The sequence below is a fragment of the Protopterus annectens genome, chromosome 6.part0 (assembly GCF_019279795.1).
Source record: "Protopterus annectens isolate FY-2018-M chromosome 6.part0, PAN1.0, whole genome shotgun sequence".
Taxonomy (NCBI): Eukaryota; Metazoa; Chordata; order Ceratodontiformes; family Protopteridae; genus Protopterus; species Protopterus annectens.
In genome coordinates, this window is record NC_056737.1 from 228,503,409 (window position 1) to 228,523,231 (window position 19,823).

The 19,823-nt window shown below is 39.0% G+C and overlaps 1 protein-coding gene across 1 annotated transcript in view; it reads right to left on the reverse strand.

Annotated features, from left to right (window-relative positions):
• LOC122803813 (extracellular calcium-sensing receptor-like) overlaps window positions 1-19,823 on the reverse strand; it is a 152,574-nt gene that overhangs the window by 76,932 nt on the left and 55,819 nt on the right. The window contains exons 3-4 of the mRNA XM_044073498.1: window positions 11,912-12,742; window positions 1,018-1,245 (exon numbers count right to left, since the gene is read on the reverse strand). Coding sequence (XP_043929433.1) covers window positions 1,018-1,245; window positions 11,912-12,742 — 1,059 coding nt within the window. The remainder of the gene's footprint in view (window positions 1-1,017; window positions 1,246-11,911; window positions 12,743-19,823) is intronic.

Below are 19,823 nucleotides of genomic sequence, written 5' to 3' on the forward strand. Positions count from 1 at the left end.
TCAAATCACAAATAGACATGAACCAGACAACAACAGAAAGTGCAAAAAAAATAAAGAATATGAAGAAAAGAACCAGAAGAAAGGGAAAGAAAATTGGAAATTCCACAAATATAGTTGCAAGTATAAAATACATCTAGAACAACTACAAGATAACAAAGAATTAACACAGGAATGTCAATGAAGAGGTGAATTTAAACCAAAAGATGCAAGGTTATTAATGGTGGCCCAAGACAGTGGGCTACATATTCATTGGTTTACAAAGTCTGCAGAAAATGTGGGAAAAACAGAAAAATGCAGGTTCTGTAAAACAACTGGAAATAGATGTAAATGTTGTTGGTGATTATGATACACTTGTGCCTGAGAGTGTGTATACTAAAGGCACAATAATGTGGCAGGTCTGTTGCATTCAGGAATGTGCAAACACTAAAATGCAGAGGTAGCTGTGACGCATTGGAAACATAAACCAGAAAGCATCTAGATGTAAGAGAGCTAGATGTAGTAGTCCAAGAAAAAAGACAATAGTGTTGATCACTCAAATGATACAGCCAGCAATTATTTCTGTCTTATGCATTGTGAGACACAAAGTGATAAAATATCAAGATGTTTAAACAAAAACTAGAACAAAGTGGAAGAAGGATACACAAGCACTTCCAATAGTAGAAGAAGTAGGAGGACTGATAAAAACAAATTTACAATCAAACTTAACTATGCTAACTATATATATAACCCCAGCTGAACTGCAGAAGGAAGCAGTTCTGTGTACATTGTGGGTGCTGAAAAGAGCATTCTTGGCAAACATCAAAGACTGATGCAATGAAATCTCATGAATTTTTATTGTACCTAGACTTAGGAATGCAGTCTATTTCCATAATAGTATTAGAAACCCAAAACATTTGTAGAAATTAAAAAAGTATAATTTATGCATTCACTAAATACCTATTCCATCTGTATAATGATAAACTGGAACATATTTAAAATCACAAATTAACCCACAAAAGGGCATTTATGTAACTTCACCTTTTCATGACCTTTATTCCATAGCATTTCAGACAAGTTGACTGCTAGTTTTTGATTATCTGCAGCAGTGGAGTCAAAGCGACCAATATCCAGGTATCTAAAAGTGTTTTCTGGAGTTACTTGCCAGTTTAAAATGCTGTACAGTCCTGGAGGGTTACCATTTACATCAAAGAACACTTCTTCACTCTCTTTATTCCTAAAGCGAATGTTCTTTATATAGTAGAAGAACTGCAAAGAGAAAACTATTTTAAGAAAATGTTCTTGTAATTTCTTTCTATTTATTCCATCAGTTTATAATGTATCTGTTCTTGTAATTTCTTTCTGTTATTTATTCCATCAGTTTATAATATATCAGTGTTACTGTATACTGATCATTCTAAAGAAATGCAATGAACTAAGTTCTAGTTTCCTAAAGGGAGCATTTAGACTTTCTGAAACATAAGGTAGTGTACATAAGTGTGTTTTTTTACTGTGAAAAAAATAAAAGCATTTCTATTACCATACATTATCTGCAGTGCTACTACTCTGCACCTTTACGTTATCTGGTTTCAGAACCCAAGCTGTACCTGTCTGCTGTGAAGTTGGAGGAATACTTCCACTAAAGACTGCTGTAAGTGAAATTTATAAAGAGCAATATAATGCTTGTGTCCATCAGCATGATCATTCTGAATATCAGGAAGCTGTATCCCAGACAATGATGCAGTCCTCAACCAACTTTCTTCACAGAGAGTTCAGTTAGTGACATTGCCATAGTTTTCTGACAGAATGCATCCAGGTTTAAATGTAAGCCATGACATGCATGTGTAAGGTTCTTCTGTAAAATGTCTGGTGCATCCTTTATCCAAGGCTTCATCCTGGTAGTCCTGTGTTCACAGCTGTCTGGCCAGTCTATATGGATATGAGGGTTTGCCAATCCATAACTTATTTTCTGCAACACCACTAAGTGTAAGATGCTTCCAAGCTTGGGTTTTCACTTGGGCTTATTTTACTTAGGTTTTACTTACTGCAGCAAAAGTAAGTCTAACATCAACCATAGGACCATAGGCTGAAGTTGTGATATCATTTATGTCAGTGGCCACCTTACTTCCTGGAACACACAGCAAGCTAAAAGACTACAGCATCACTCCTGACTATGGCTGTATCTGTACATTTTTAAGACGAATACACACTATCAAGATAAACAGGTAAAAAGCATACACACACAGCTGCATGCATTTCAGTAGCTTACTTCACCCCTGCTGCATCACCATACTAATGCCTGCTAACTTTAACCCTGCCCCTGTCCATGTGCATCACCATAGAATAAGCCCTTCTGTAACACTAAACCAGACACATGCCATGTGCATCAACACACACACACACACACACACACACACACACACACACACACATGCAGCACTAAATCAAATCCCTTACGTAACCTTTAACACAAATCTTAATCCTTACTCTAAGATCCTAAGACCCAGGAAACCCATAACACATATTTAAACATACTGGAGATACTTCCAATTCAACCAGCACCATATTTATGATCAACTTTAGCTACCCCACTATAAGCTGTAATCGTACACAACCTCAAACATGCACACCCACAGATTCCTGCACTTTAGAAATGCAAACACTAGGGTTTTGTCTGAATAGTGGCAGTATTACAGAAAGAGTTTTTCTAAGTAAGGTGAAGGGCTAGGAGCAAAGTAAGGGATAGAGTTAGCATGCATTAGTAATACTGCACAGAGGACTATTTTTCTTGCTGATCCACATATTCACTGGGACACACACTATTACAAACAAAATGTGCTGAACAATTGTTAGACTTCATGAATGTAAACTCATTAAAACAGACTGTACATTCCTTGGAGGCTCCAGTGGATTGGATTTGTTCATCACAAGTATAACTTCCCCAGTGTTCTACACCTACTAAAACTTTTCTGTTTAAGTCTGATCATTGCACTGTATTTTTCATCATTAGAACTCATTTCAAAGCTTTCACAAGCTATAATGTCTTCAAAGATTTCTCCAACGCAAATCAGCTTTAAATGGATGATAATCTGAGGAGCTTAAGAAGATCCCCCCCCCCCCACCTTGAAGAACCAGTGGCAAACTGTTGCTTTCAGTGACACTATCTGCTCTCACTTTAACACATGCATTGAGACCTCAGTCCTGATTTGTAACAAATACAGCCCAAGTTTAAAGATAAATCTCTTTGCCCCCCCTACCTCACCCAACAGAATTAATAAGCTGTAAAGCAAAATGAAAAAAAAACACTGTCTATTAGAAACAAACTGAAAATACCACATCTCAAAATAAAACATAAAGAAGCTAAAAGAATCACCACATCTGTCAAGGGCAACCACAGCCCTTCTTCAGGAACTTAAAAATACTACCCAGCCTACTCACAGTTAATACCTAATGACACTACCCACTCAACCCCTAAGGACAGAGTCAGCATATTGGCAGACAAATTCAGCACAGACTTCTTCCACCTATCATCACCTTGCCTTCATACCCTTGGTTCCCTGGAGGCTTCTCCAATCAAGATCTCACAGTAAGTCCTTAAAGCTCTCTCTTACTCTCTTTTCTGGATGAAAAACACTAGTTCTATGGGGCCTAATAATGTGCTGCAATGCCTCCCGACCAGTCTGATGTACTGCCTCACTGACCCATTTCACAATCTGTTTAATCCCATAATACCATATGGCTTTGTGCTTGAGGCATGGAAACTAGCTGATGTCATTTCATTTTACAAGAGGATCTCACAACTGATTTAGACAATAACAGTCCCACAACCTTCACAAGTCTTACCTGAAAAACAATGGTATGCATTATTATTGACCTCATAAACTCATATAATGAGAGCCTGCCATCCCATAGCTCAATACTTTTGGATTTGTGAAGAGTAAGTCTTGCCTTCTTAAGGTGGATGACTACTGAGTCACTCATGATTGGTTGAAGGCAAACATTTGCACACAGCATACTTTGATCTTACTAAGGCCTTTGACAGCATTCTACACTCAAGCAAGATAAGCAAGTCATTCAAACTAAATGTACACCCCTACATTACTCACTGTGTAGCAAACTGGATCATAGATATAACTCAGTAAGTTAGACTGGGGACACATTGTCATCCAAAAGGCCTATTACTGCATCTCCCTGAGCTCAGTACACAGATCAATCCTATTTGTTATATATTTCTCAGACAGTGAAAGTGATGCCAAGGTCTTCTGGCTGACCATGTTTGTGGACAATTGCAAACTTGGTGCCATTATAAATGACTGCCAGGACCTTTGAGTAGGATCAGCATGTACAAATTAATTGTGCCTGCTCCACAGCCTTAAGCTAAATGCAAAAAAGTGCAGTAAAGTATCCTTTTGAAGTCAAGAGAATCCATGCTATCACATTAATGGTATTCCCCTCAAAAATGACACTGTTATTAGAGACTTTGGTACGCTTGTAAGCAATGAGCTCTCCTTCGATCCTCATATATCCCACTGTTGTTAGAAAATGCTTCTATCTAGCTCAACTGATTACTAAGGATATATCTTCTATGTCCAAATATGTTAAAATGTCTCCATATGCTTCCTCATTAGGCCCATTATTGAACACAGTGCACCCTTAAAACAACACTGCACACATGTCAGTAACTGTAAAGCAGGCTGGTGAAATAAAATCCACAGAATGTTTGTTTGTGTCTTTCGGCTTTTCCCGGTTAGGGGTCACCACAGTGGAACTCCGGTCCACTAATGATTGGTAGTTGATTTTTACATGCCGAGTTACCAGCCTTGACGCACATCCTTCAACAAAGGTACGCCCATTCACGCATGTCTCCATGCAGAAGATGCTCTAGCCGTGAATTGAACTGGGCAGCGTCTTACTGTGAGGCAACAACGCTACTGCAGCACCACCAAAATCCACAGAATAATATATAAAAAATGTTTAATGAAATATTGGTTTAGTGATTCCATCCCTTATGATATCAAACTTGGATTTCATCAGAATCAAGAAATCAAATCACAAAAACCTGTTTGAATATTATGCACAAGCCACATGTCAGTAATTAACTATCAAATATCACCAGGTCAAATTCAATCAAATTTAAAAAATATTTCAATAAATACACCCAGTTTGAAATTACCCATGGAAAATTACCCAAAATAAATTATTAATTATGAAAATTCATCACATATGCACTCAAAAACATAAAAAAGTTACAGTTTTGATGCTTAAAGTTTCAATAAGGGCACAATGGAAACAAAAACAGAATCATTAATTCCTGGCAGTACAGTGTATCAAGTCTCAATTGCCATAATGTTTCACAATGATTCCAACCACCATCCCCTTGAGTCTCTTAAAATCCTATCAATAATACCAAAACTAAACTCCTTATAACTGGAAAAATTCAGGGAGTGTGTAACATGCATTAGTAATTTTCTTTTGTGAGATGTCATACTTATGCTGCTATATCTGTTTCCTTAACATCCTTTCAGTCTAGCTAATGTAAAAAGCTGGGCAAGGCAAACATAATGCCAACTATACAATCCCTGAAGTCGCACAATTTCATTTTTTAACAAGCTAACCTAGGCGTGAGGTTGTTACTCAATATAAAACTCTTGTCCTGTACTAAGTATGTCCACACCTTGTAGTATCCACACACACACACACACCAGTTGTTGTACTGTCACCACACTTTGTGTGCTTATAGTATGTACAGTAAAACAGAGTGCCCTTTAAATTGCTGCAAAGTTAATTATTAACAAATGTCCACCCACTGTCTCTGATTCCACAATTTTTATCTGCATCTACTATATTTAAATGTGTGGGGAGGGGATCACAGTCCCCTAATATGAAGTTCTTCTCTTGTCAAATTGTGTACATGCCCTGCCTGCCAGTCTTAGTGCATGAGAGAAGGAAAGTAATTGTGTCATACAATGCACAATGGAAGCTTACAATAATAAAAAGAATGTGGGTCAGTTGTCACTCATGGGTAGGGTCATCATTTAACTGTTCCAACATATCATTGTTCTTACTGTCTCTGGGTTATTTTTATGTAACATATAAGAGATAAAATTTATAATGAGAATATAAGGCTTAGCTTCTTATGATCTTTACAGATCAACAGCCTAGAAGTACCTGTGAATGTATGAACCTATAAATAACCTCAATCCACCTTCTGTTTCTCTTCTCCAAAGATATCCAAGTAACTCAGTGGGTACCCAAACCCACAAAGCTATTTATCCCTGTACAGTACACCAGTGTGTACATAGATTACCACTATCAACCCAGAAATTAAATTGCCCTGTCTTATACATGTTGTCCTCATAAAGCTATACCTTTCTTTCCTGCAGTGTTAGAATGTCTCCAACAAACGCATTCATGAAGTCTGATTCCAGTCCTGAACACTATGGTACCTCACTAGTAACATCCTCTTTTCTCAGACTGCTGAATATTTAGTATCTCTTCTTCCTGTATGCTAACTAGTCTGTTACCAAACTCACAACCCTAAGATATATCCCTAGTTAAGGAAACCTGTTGTTAATCTTCCATGTGCAACTGTCACTCATCAAAGAAAAACTCTCCCAGTTATATACCTAAAATAAATAATCCAAGAAATTAATTTGGTCTTGGTTTGCAGCAGCCTCTAGGTACTCAGCAATACATTCCTTTCTGAAGTATGTCTACCATTTATGTTTAATTCTTAACTACTGATATATTTACAGTTTTATAAAACAGTTTCCTATTTGCCTTCTTCAAGACTTCAGTTATTATATTAGGCTCACACTGGATAATTTTATCATGACATTTTGCCTGTCTACCATTGCGTATCACATTTTTGTTAATATTTCTTGCATCATGTTATTGTTCAGTGAGATACAGATCATGAATCATAACTCATCACCTACTCCTTTATCTGAACTCACTACATCTGATAAATAGCTCCTTCACCTCAGTGTACTGCCTTTGGAGTTCATAGTTTCATAGGTAGGTACTAGGCTATCTGTCCAAAGGCATTTATAAACTGAGCTGCAATGTGTTGGCTTTTGCTGCCCCCTTAGAGTAGTTCCCTGTGCTTCTGTCCAGCAGAGCCACTGAAGTGGTCCCCAGGGTAAACTTTCTGTTTCCCATCCACTCATCAAGGTTTCTTTTGAAGAGTGTTAGTGAGGAGCTGTGCCTAATGTAGATTGGAATCTTGTTGCAGAGCATGGGAAGACTCTGGGACAGGAATCTATCCCTCCAGCATGCCCTATTTATTGTTGTGGTGAGGTTTAGATCCCGAGAGCATGTGTCTTGAGGGGATATGGTTTTCTTTAGGTGGAGCATGTCCATCAATTCTGGGTTGGACATGGCCTTGTATGTCAGGGAGAGATCACCTCTGAGTAGGCGGTATGCAACCGAGTACAGCTGGAGTTTCTTCAGTCAAGTTGCATAGGGCATCTGTCTGAGGCCAGTGATCCTGTTGGTGAGGTACTTCTGTGGTCTTTCCAGCTGTTGCAGGTGTCTTGTAAGGTACATCCCAAATGGGACATTATACCCTATGATGGGTCTGATGAGTGATGCGTAGAGGGGCATAATGAACTCTTTTGATCTGGATGCAAACGCTTTTGTGATTAGGTGGGCCACATAGAAGGATTCTCTAACCATTTTGGCAATGTGATTATCAAAGGAGAGATTACTATCTACTTGGGTCCCCAGATCCCTTATTATGTCTTCCGTATTTAGGGGGCTACCATCTATGTGGTAGTTTGTGGGTACCTTGTTTTTTCCAAAGGAGATGACTATGCACTTTTTGGCATTTAGCTTGAGGCCATGGTTTTGACACCAGGCACCTGTCTTGGTGAGACCCTTTTGGAGGATGTCTGTGTCAGCCGGAGAGTCAATTATAGCCCCTAGTTTGCAGTCATCTGCGAACTTGGTCAGCCATAGTCCTCCTGTGCTTGCCCGTACCTCTGAGAATTATATGCCAAACAGGAGGGGTCCTAGGACTGAGCCCTGGGAAACGCCACTTGTAACTGGTTTAGAGTCAGACCTAGCACCTAGCTCCCATGTGGGTTCTGTCTGTGAGCCAGTTGATAACCCATCTCATGATGTAGGGGTTTATGTTCAGGCTGGTGAGCTTGTCTATAATACCAGAATGGGGAATGGTGTCGAAGGCCTTTGTGAGGTCTAGGTAGGTTGTGTGGACCACCTTTCCCTCGTCTATAGCCTTGGTAACTGTCTCAAAGAAGTCCACCAGGTTTAGGAAGCATGATCTGCCCTTAACAAAGCTGAACTGGGTAGGTTCCTGTGTTTGGAGGTTCCCAATGTCTCTGCTAATGAGATCCATGATGAAGTGCTCCATAGCCTTGCAGACCAAGCTAGTCCAGCTTATAGGGTGATAGTTCCTGGAGTCTGTTCTGGCTCTACCTTCGTGGAGCAGAATAACCGTTGATGTGCCCCACTCTATGGGCATGTAGCCTGTGGAGAGGCTGAGGTTGAACAGTGTGTTTAGGTGAAGGTTAGTTCATCTTTGAGCTTGTGTAGGATGCAGCCTGGGACACCATCCGGTCCCACTGATGCTGTGTTTTTGGCTTTGGAGAGGGCTGTTTTAAACTGAGTGTCTGTGATTTCAAGGGCACTACATTCTTCTGGTAAGGTTATGGGCTCTTTTGGGGGTGAGAGGGGGGTGAAGTTTGCACTGAACCTGTCTGCCAGGATGTTGGCGATATTGGTCAGTTCAGTGTATTGTGCCATCCTGCACTAACTCCGAGCAGATCTGAGAATTGCCACTTAGATTCTTGACATAGCTAAAGAATGCCTTGTGGTTATCTTTGGAGTCCTTGGCAATTTTTCTTTCAAAGCTAGCCTTGGATGATTTTATGAGGGATTGTAGTTTCTTGTTGATACTGATCAGGGATGTCTTCCCTTCTTGGGATTTTACTTTTTTCTGTACTGGTTTCCTCCTTCTGTTGTATAGCTTGTTTATGGCAGGGGTCCACTAGACTGGTTTCCTTTTCTTGGAGGAGTGAATCTTGGTTTTGCTTGGGATAGCACAATCCATGCATTCGTGTAGGTGCCCGTAGAGTGCATTAGTAAAGGATTTTGCAGCTTGGGCAGCGTTATCCTTTAGCATGGGGGATTTGAAACTTTCCACCTGGGTCTTAAGTAACGTGAAGTTTGCTTTTGAAAAGTTTTTCACAATGATTTCTTTGACCAGGGGTAGGGGCAGAATATGGATATCCAGAGTGATTAGTTTATGGTCAGATCTAACCAGCGAGGGGTTGACCTCCAGTGTGGAACACCGGTCGCTCATGTTAGTGATGAGCAGGTCCAATATGTTGTCACCTCTGGTGGGGGTGTTGACCAGTTGATCCAGGGCATTTGATTTTATAAAGTGTAGGAAATGTTGGTCAAGGGAGTTAGTACTTGAGTAGTGCTCCCAGTTAATGTTTGGGTAATTGAAATCACCCAATATCAAGGTGTTTGGTAGGACCTTTATGTTTCCCAGTGTTTTCAGAAATGCGAAATGAGGGTCCTGGGACATGGTGGGTGATCTGTAGCAAGCTACAATTTGAATTGCAGTTCTGCCTGTTGTTAATTGCACGTGGATGATCTCTGAAGCATCATGCTGTGCCACAAACCTGGAGATGAGGGTATCCTTGATAAATATGGATACGCCCCTGCCTTTTGTATTTCGGTCTGGGTTTTGTTGCTGAAATGTATGGTATGAGTTGTAGCCTGGTCGTGCTGGGGTGCTCTCTGCAGGCTTAAACCAGGTTTCTGTTACTGCACATATATCAATTTTCTCCATACTGAGGAGTGCCTCGAGTGCATGCATTTTGAGGTTTAGACTTCTGGCACTGAGTAGCATTACTCTCAGTTTTTTGTTACTTGTGCTATTTATGGTGGTGGGTTTGTCTTTTGAGCCTTGCCTAAAAAAGGCACTATGTGGGTGGGCAAGAGCCTTGGCCAGTATTTGAAAGCCTAAGGGTGACAGGTGCAAGCCATCTCTAGCAAAGCAGAGTGGCTTGTTGAGCATGTCATCCCAGGCTGACAAACACTGGATCCCCTTTGAATGACACCAGAAGCTTAGTCAATTGTTGAAATTGATAATTTTGTCTTTTTACCATGGTATCATTCTTGGTGAAGGCAGGATGCTACTCAGGGTCAGGGTCATACCGGCCTGGGTTACATGATCAGAGAGCTCTTCCATGTCTCTTTTCATGTAGTCCAGTGAGGTATGGCTCAGATCATTCACACCAACATGGACAATAACAGAGTCATATTTGTACTTGTTCTGGAGTGCCCTGAGTGTTTGTGTTATGTGTTGGATCCTGGCACTCGACAGGTAGCTAACAGTAACCTTTTCCTTGTTCAGCCTAGTGAGTGGGATGTCAGTGTGCCTGACTATAGAGTCACCTTTTACTAGTGTGTTAGGTATGTTATTTTGCCTTAAGGGCTGTGATTGCATGGCACACTGGTTTTGTGAAGTATGTGTTTCATGGTTTGTGTTGGGGGGGGGGGGTGGAGGTTGCCTAGATGTCTGCTTTGAAGGTCTCTGTTGCTTTTGCAGATTTTTATTTAGAGCTTGTTTATGTGTATTTATGTGTGTTTTTTGCCGGTGCTTATTTCATAGTCCATGTGAAACTGGTGGTGTGATGCAAGTAATTCCCTTCTCCTCTTGACTGTCTGGTCCATTCTTGGGTTGAGAGAGCTTAGCCTCCAGTTTGGCTGTATAATTGCATCTCTCGCATGTATTAGTGTTTGGTGGTAGGAGGAGAGGGTTGTCTGTGTACATGAGGCAGTTGTAACATTGCCTCAAAATGCCCAGATTCACCAGTTGGACCAGAGAGTACCTGAAACTGCCCTTTGGACATGCCTGGATAGGTACAGTGAGCTGTTTAACTGATTGGCTGCTAAGGTTGAATAGAGAGCTTTGTCCTTCTCTACAGTGTAGGGAGGTCTAGTGCTAAGGTTTATTAGTGCTTGCTATGAGTTTTGAGCAAGTGACAGGCTGAGAAGTGAATGGTTTGAGTGCTTAAGTTGAAAGTTTGTCTAGTTCCAAGGGAAAAATTGAAGAGTAGACTTTCAGTATGGGGATGTAGGGGGTGCCTACCTGCATGGAGGTAGGGTGTTTTTCTCAAACATCCAGACAAAATACTATTCATATGTTTTGGGATTTATTCACTGAAGTGTATTTTAGACAACTTTATTTAGTGAAATCGTACTTTCTGAACTGTTTCTATCATCAATCTTACTACAAGTAATTTAGCATTAATTTTTCTCTTTTAGTCAAAGATAATGCTCATGATTTGTACACGTTAATTAAATATATAAACAATGGCAGCCACAGTGGTGCAGCGGTTAGCATTGTTGCCTCATAGCAAGATGTTCTCTGGTTTGATACTCAGCTGGGGTGCCTTCTGTGCGCAGTGTGCATGCCCTCCCTGTGGTCGCGTGTGTTTCCTCTGGGTGCTCTGGTTTCATCCCAAAGACATGCTGTAGGTGGATTGAACACTCTAAATTGGCGCTAGGCGTGAGTATGTGCATGTGTGTGGGTGCCTTCTGTGGAATGTTGGGCACCGGGCTGGCAACTCGACATTGTAAAACTCCACTGCCAATCATGAGCAGACAGGTGCTCTGCTGTAGTGGCCTCTAACTGGGAAAATCCAGAAGAGGAAGAATTAAATGTATAAACAAAGCCTGCAATATGACTGAACAATGACTACATACAGGACCCCACAATACCAAAAAAGAAATAAACATCTCACTGCAGACCAGGAGTTTTACATATATTAGGTAACACATACTGAAAAAAGTACAATACAAAAAAGTAAATTTTTCATTTATTTGTTCTGCAACATAATAATATGACAAACGAACAGATGCAAGATTATGTATTTCCATAACACTGAACTCTTACCTGCCATGGCTGCAAATCATACATGAAAGCACATGTGCCATTATAAAATGGTCCTTCCCCACGTCTGCATGAAATCATGTCATGTAATGCATGGGCAATTGAATAGACTGCATTGTAGATGTTATATGTGTACCTTAAATCAGTAAACTGAAAAAAGTCCAGTTTCATGCCTTCAAGTGTTTCATCTCCTGAACAGATTTTTGATTCTTCAGTGATGTTCATATTAGTTTTATCCAGGATATGTAGCTTACAGTCAAAAACAAGTTCCCAAAACATTTTCAGGAATATGTCATCTGGATTATTATATGGGTTAAGACTGTAAATGTACTCATGAAATCCAGACATATCTCCTCTTCTTACCAGAAAACCAAGCGTTCCTTGTAATGTTCTCAAAAATTCATTCTTAGAAAACAAGTAAGACTGCGCCCAACCATCACTGGCTATCCAGACTTTTCCAGTCACATTGTTCAATGCAATCACCTCCATAACAGGGTAAAGAGCAACATCTGTGGAATAGATCACTATCACATTTGCAGATGTTTTCCTAACTATGTCACTTATATACTGAATCTTCATCTCAGAATATACTGCAGGTATTGTTTCAGAAAAAGCAATACAAGCCCCAGCTTTAACAAGTTCTTCTTTTACTATAAGACTGCCTTGCAGACCATAGTCACTGCTATCAGACAGAAGTCCAATCCATGTCCAACCAAAATAAAAAAGCAAGTGGACTATGCCAATGGACTGTAATAGGTCAGTTGGAATAGTTCTGAGAAAAGATGGAAACTGATGTTTGTCACTAAGAGCCATAACAGTTGCTGCATAACTTATCTGGAAAGAAATGTGTCTGTATCATAATGAATGGATACAATTTTGCCAATATTATACTGCAGTATTAATAAAATAATATCACTTCTAGCCATTTCTGCCTCCTGACTACATCTGCAATAAATAGAATATTTTTCTTATATTGTACTCACTGTTAAGCCTGACAGTGGCAGCAGCATTTGCAAATGATTGTTATAATTTTTAAAAACTGAAGTCATTGATAAATGTACTAACATTACTGTTAAAGAAGGTTGAAGGCAGATGTTATATCATGATAAATGTTAATTATTGCACACTGTTGCCACAAATCAGGAGTAGTTTGTTTATATTAGCTCCCATGTTTTGTTAAAACTGGCAGAGTGGAATCACAGAACAGAGTGGGTAAGAAAGTTTCTCCCTACACCAGGATTGTGTGATCTCATATTATTATATTTAGTAAGGCAGGGGTGTGGGAGGGCACAGTGGGGACCTCCACCATACAAAAATACAATCAATTATTTGTTATGTTATCTATGCATTTTACATTGTGGCAGCTTCTCTTAATGTGGGTTCTACAATTATTCATCATTCCATTATCTGGCCAAGACCTTTGATACCGTTCCCTACTCAGGAATTATTGATAAACTCACCAAACTAGGCATCAACCCCTATATCACTAGCTGGGTTGCAAACTGGTTCACAGACAGAACCCACAGTGTGAAAGTAGCGGACTCCATGTGAGATTGACGACCAGTCATGAGTGGAGTCCCACAAGGATCGGTCCACGATCCTCTCCTGTATGGCATCTACTTCACTGAAGTCCAGGCCAACACGGAGGGAGTCTGGCTGTCCAAGTTCGCAGACGACTGTAAGCTATTATTAACTCCCAAGTGATGTAGACATCCTACAGAAGGCAACAATGACTGGTGTCAAAACAATGGCCTTAAGCTTAATGCCAATAAATGTGTCATCATCCCCTTTGGGAAAAACTCAGTTCCCACTAATTACTACATTGATGGGAGCCCACTGAACACTGAAGGCTTTATAAGAGAACTGGGGACACAGGTTGACAGCAACCTCTCCTTCGACCACCACATTGCCAATGTGGTCAGAAAGTCCTTCTATGTGGCACATCTCATTACCAAGGGTTTTGCATCCAGGAAGAAAGAGGTCATCATCTCTCTCTACTCTTCCCTCATTAGGCCAATCATCGGGTATAATGCCCCATTTGGCATGTACCTCACTAGACACATGCAACAGCTGGAAATGCCACAAAAGTACCTCACGAAGAGGATCCTAAGCCTTAAACACATGCCCTTTATGGACAGACTCAAAAAACTCCAGCTATTCGCTATCCCATATCGTCTACTAAGAGGCAATTTCTGCTTGACTTACAAAACCATGTCTGACCCAGCTCTGTTAGAAATGCTACATCTAAAGAAATACCAATCCCTCCACACCACACACTCCAGAGACCTCAACCTCATTACCACAATCAACCGAACATGCTGGAGGGGCAGGTTCATAACCCAGAGACTGTCCATGCTCTGGAATAGACTTTTCATGCATGTCAAGCAGAGCACCTCACTGGCCCTCTTCAACAGAAATCTTAATGAGTGGATGGGAAATAGAAAGTTCACCCCGGGGATCACTCCAGTGGCTCTACTTGATAGAGGCACTGGGAACTAACGTCGGGTGGCATGATGGAAGGGCACTTCTGTGGCCTAGGCTTGTAAAGACTCCTGGACCATTAGCCTAGTACATACCTATGAACCTATGAACCTATATCTTAAACATGAGCTGTCCAAATCCTGATAGCCCAAACTCAGATGATTATCTTTCCAAATCCTAAAGTATTTTACAAAAAAAAAAATTGTTGACCCTCTTTCTTGTGGAGACTTTACTCTTAACTAAATGTACCACCTCAAACATCAAACATCAAAGCATCTTAGGATAAGACACTTCAAAAAAGCCACTGGTCTTGGTGAATATAAATTTAAAACAAAACTTGTTAGGAAATATCAATGTACCCAGATGAAGATGTTCATTATTTGCAGAAATTAATTCACAAGCATAATTTAATATTTACAAAGCCCCACCAGTGTTCCTAAGCTGTTTGTATATTTTGATCCTTGAAAGACTTTAATCAAGATCATGTTTTGGAATTTTCATCCTTTGAAAGAATTTTGACAGGCACTGGGAATAAACATGATCAATAATAATAATTCATGAAATAACCATAATTAGGATAAAGTATAGCAATTACAGACAGATGTCTCCATTGATCTAAAGAATGAAGCTACTATGCTCTGGTCCATAACAAATCTGCCCTTTCATCCTGCCCCTCCATCTTTTTACAAGCTCTACTTTATTTCCAGTAATAACTTCTTGTAAGAATTTATCACACCCTGAAACTAATGCTTTTTGTTAAGAATTACCTTCCACTCACCTTCTTAATCCCTTGCCTATTAGAATTTTATTCTGATGGACTGTGTGTGCTCTGGTGCTGACATTTGTTTCACAAAAAAAAAAAAAAAATATATATATATATATATATATATATATATATATATATATATATGCTTTTTTTTCTAGCTGGCAAACTCTATATCTGAGTCATATCACTGATGATGAGAACAAATATAATATAATATACTTTTGTAGAGAAAACATAATATTTTCTGTAATTTTTATGTTATAACAATATATATATATATATACACACACACACACACACACACACACACACACACACACACACACACATAGATAGAGATAGACATAGATATATAGATAGGTATAGATATCATATACTCTGAAAAGCATGCTCATATTTGAGATTATGTTGTCTACTTTCCCTAAAAGCTATTAGGTTGTGTAAAACCTGAATACCGTGGCCATTTCAAAATTCACAATACAAAGAATACAAATGGCTGTTCAGTAATTATAATTGTTGTTCACCTCTATATAGTTGGGTACTGTAAGGTCCAAATACCACACGTGAGCCAGGGCATTTACCTAATGTTGCCTGTTGACCCCTCCCTTCCCTTTTTCTTTATCATCCAAGTTCCTGTCACCCATGCCGTCTGTCTGAATGGTATATGCCAAGATATTGCATTCATGTGAAAGCATGTTTCTCACTCAGACTTTGAAATATGGTTAAATAAAGATACTAGCTTCATTTATAATGTCCTATTAATTGTCTGTCCAATTATTCTTAATGCAACTACAGCTGACCCTATATACAGTGCATGTCACATATATATTTTTTTGCCATATTAAGTAGTTAGAAAAGACTTACAAAATACCCTTTTCATGTCACTAAGTGTCCATATGGACTCCCTTTCCAGCATTATGTATCTTCCAGAACTTATGTACTGGAACTGTGCTTTCAGAACCAAGGGAACTACTCCCTTTCTCAAGTACTGTTAGAAAATATTTGAATACTTAAAACTCAAGAGTAAAATGAAGCCTGTATGATAGTAATTGCTGAACAGAAAAAAATGTGTTGTATTTTTCCTCATTTCTGCAGATGTGCATTATTTTTCATTGTCTTTTGTAAATAAACCCTGTTTTCAGCTTCAAGTTGATGACTGGAGACTATTTTGTGTAGTTGGACTTACAAGAAAATAGTGAAATAGGTAAATGAGCAGTAGAAAATATCAGCTTGGGTTAGGGTAATCAAGCTTCTTAAAGGCCAGTAGTTATGACTTTGACAAACTTATAAACCTATAAACTTTTGCAATATAACTTTTCATGAGAGTTTTGAGTTGAGGTAGCCTGATGATTAATAGTTCAGAGCCATAATCCTCTGTGTGAACTGCCAGACGGAGTTAGAGAATTATCATGTAGTAGTAGTTAAGGTTTCCTGCTCCAGAATGAAATTCTGATGGAGGAGGACCTCTGATGGGCTGTGGTTAATAGTTTGTAATATCAGTGATATAGTCTAGGGTTGATTCACAGTCATGAAATATTAACATTAATCAATCTTTTGAAGAGAAATACACAATAACATCATCATGAATTGATGCATAGCGGTAGTCTCCATTCTGTGAGTTAATTCCCTCAAGTTGACAGTGAGGCAAATGGGGCACTAGACTATTGCAGCACATGTCTAATTGGTATTTTAGCCCTCATGGGAACACTGTTTGTTTATAAGGACCAAGCCTGAGTTACCAGACTACAGTCTTGCACCATGGGTAAATATATTAACTACCAATATCGCTGCTATGGAGTACTGCTGTTACACAGTGACACTATTTTATGAATGTCCTACTATTCCAAAACTATTCCAAAACAATGTCACTGTATAACTTGCACTTGGTTCTTGTTCCATACCTATGCATTGATGCAAGCCAGTGGGAATGGCTTTCTAATAAACTATGAATATTGTAACATATCCACAGTGTATTATTCAAATGCCCTTTGTTACCCTGCTATCATGGCAGTTAAATAATGATGAACTTTGAACAAAAATGTGTCCTTTCTAACTGCCTCTCCCCCAACAGCTTACCTCCATGTGAACGTGGTGCCTGCTGTGTATTGTAAGAATAGGGTACACTGTCTGTTGTAGTCTGCACCTCATACATAATATAAATGATCCCCATGAAATGGACAAGTGCTGCAGTACTGCTGAGATACACATGCTGAAATGCAGTGTACCGTGCACATTGCACATACTTTTCTAATGTGTGCAAACTGTACTAGACACTCTCATTATACAGAAGGTGCCATGCTGCATGTACTGCTCATGTTAAACACCCTTTTAATGGAAGCAAATCACCCACTGCAACACCAGGGTTCACAAACTGCAAAGATGTGCACCCTTCGCAGGAAAAACTCCCTTCCAGTTACAATGCTGCTTGCACTACTTGCACTTTGTATACTGACTGGCCCATATACACCATAGCACACAGATGAACATTATGTGAATGTTTCATATGGAATACAACTTCTAATATTAGCAGAGTGTCTCTTACACCTTCAGAGAGTGGACACACTGTGGTACTCTGTGCCCTAATACTTATAAAATTATGTATACTGATTCCCTTGCTCATATGAAAGGTTCAAAGGTTGTGCTGCCATGTACCCTGGCATGCATCTACAGTTATGAGTATAGAAACATATTTAAACATGCATTTATCCGTGTGTAGATTTCTGGTTCTAAAATTCTCATTCTCCGTCTAGTTCTAAAATCTTCATTCCATCTGTATTTGAGTATTGTTAGTCCTTTGTGTACAACGTTTTGTTATCTCAGATATCATGCTAGTTCCCCACCATGTCAAACCATTCCATTCTCTTATTGTCTCAGCTATATATTAAATTCCTCAGATGCATAAGGTCTAGCTATATGTGCTCTAGAAAATATATATGTGAATCCAAAAGTATTACACCCCTCACATCAATAAGTTAAACTTAGTGTGAGACGACATTTAAGCTTACTACTCAATTTCATAGGATTCTGTGTTCTGCTTGTGCCTTGGTCACTGCAGGGAGCTGTACAATTTATCACTTGAGTTATATTATACAGTCTGTGGGCACTGATAGATATACGGTTTTGAATCATACATCTTTTTCTACTATGGCCTTGATGCCCTTCCTCCTGCTGCTGGCATACAGTGTAGGGTGTATAGGCTGTCAAACCAACCTTTAGACAACTTGCACCAAGTTTATCATAAACTTAAACAGTGTAAGTAAAACCACTAAATGATTCACTTATAAACACATATATAAATTGCTTTTTATTCAAAATATTTTTCTAGAACAATTGTTATTCGATATTTAAAATACTGAAAAGCAGATTAAGTAAATAATGGAGGTTCTTTATGCTAATATTACCTAACCTCATTTGAATGCTAAGACCCTTTCTGACAACGTAGGATATTAAAGATGCAATGTTCTGTAATTTTCAGACAGAATGTTCTAATGGGCTAAAATATTTTATAAGAAAGTATTATTATAATTATTATTATAGAAACATAGAAAAAGAACCATGTTTCCATGTAACCACTAAGTTAACTGCAGAGTTGCCTGCTGTGTGATTATTTGTGTGCTAATGATTATATAGATGATAAGAAAGAAGGTGAATTTTCTAATATATATTTCTCCTTTTTATGGAAACTATTGTTTTATACTACTTGTATTAATTTTAAGACATAATAAACTTAAGGTCAGAAATTCAAAATGTTCAAGAATAAAGTTACACGTCAAATTTCTTGACATCTGTCAGATATCCAGATTTTCTCCCTAACCTGTCTTTTGGTTTCAACAACATATCCTTTTCTTACACTGGAAGTAAACCACTTAGATAAAATCAATAAAATAATTAACTAGAGGGACATGAACTACATAGCTGAAGAATAGCTACAGTTATGAGATGCTCTGAAGGAAAATCTAAATTCTAAATGGAAAGTTTCTACAATTCCACTCAAAAAAGGTGCAACTATACTTCTAATGCTTTTACTAAATCATTTTCTGACCAGAAGTAGTGCTGTTTTCTAGAAAAACAGTATATATTTTTCCAGTATTTCTTTCCTGTATAACTGGCAGAAGCAAGGGGGTCTATATCCTAAGCGCAAATTCTTAGGTTGTCGAATACGGCATGATCCACACCTAATAAGCAAACCGCGAGGACACCGAACACTGGAAACTGTGAAATTCAAAATCCCATTTCGGCATAGTTGGCCCTTCTGAGGTGTAGCTCCCTAAGGTATGTGTGCGATAGTTATGGACTTTAGGGTTAGGGTGCGGGTTAAGGTAAGTGCATAGATAGTAATGTATGTAAGGGTTAGAAGTAGGGTTTGGTTAAGTGTATGTGTGTGGGCTATTTATTTTGTTTGGGTATAGCTTATTAAGGTAAGTGTACGATAGTTACGGACCTTAGGGTTAGGGTGCGGGTTAAGGTAAGTGTCTATAAAGTAATGTATGTAAGGGTTAGTGTAGGTTGAGAAGTAGGGTTTAGGTTAGTGTATGTATGTGGTTTATTTATTTTGTTTGGTGGGTAGTATGTAGCGAGCGGTGTAGTGGGAAGTGTGTTTTGTTTTCGTTAGTGGGTGGAATGGTGTTGGCCAAGTAAAAATATTCGGTGATGTGTTTTTCTGCATTG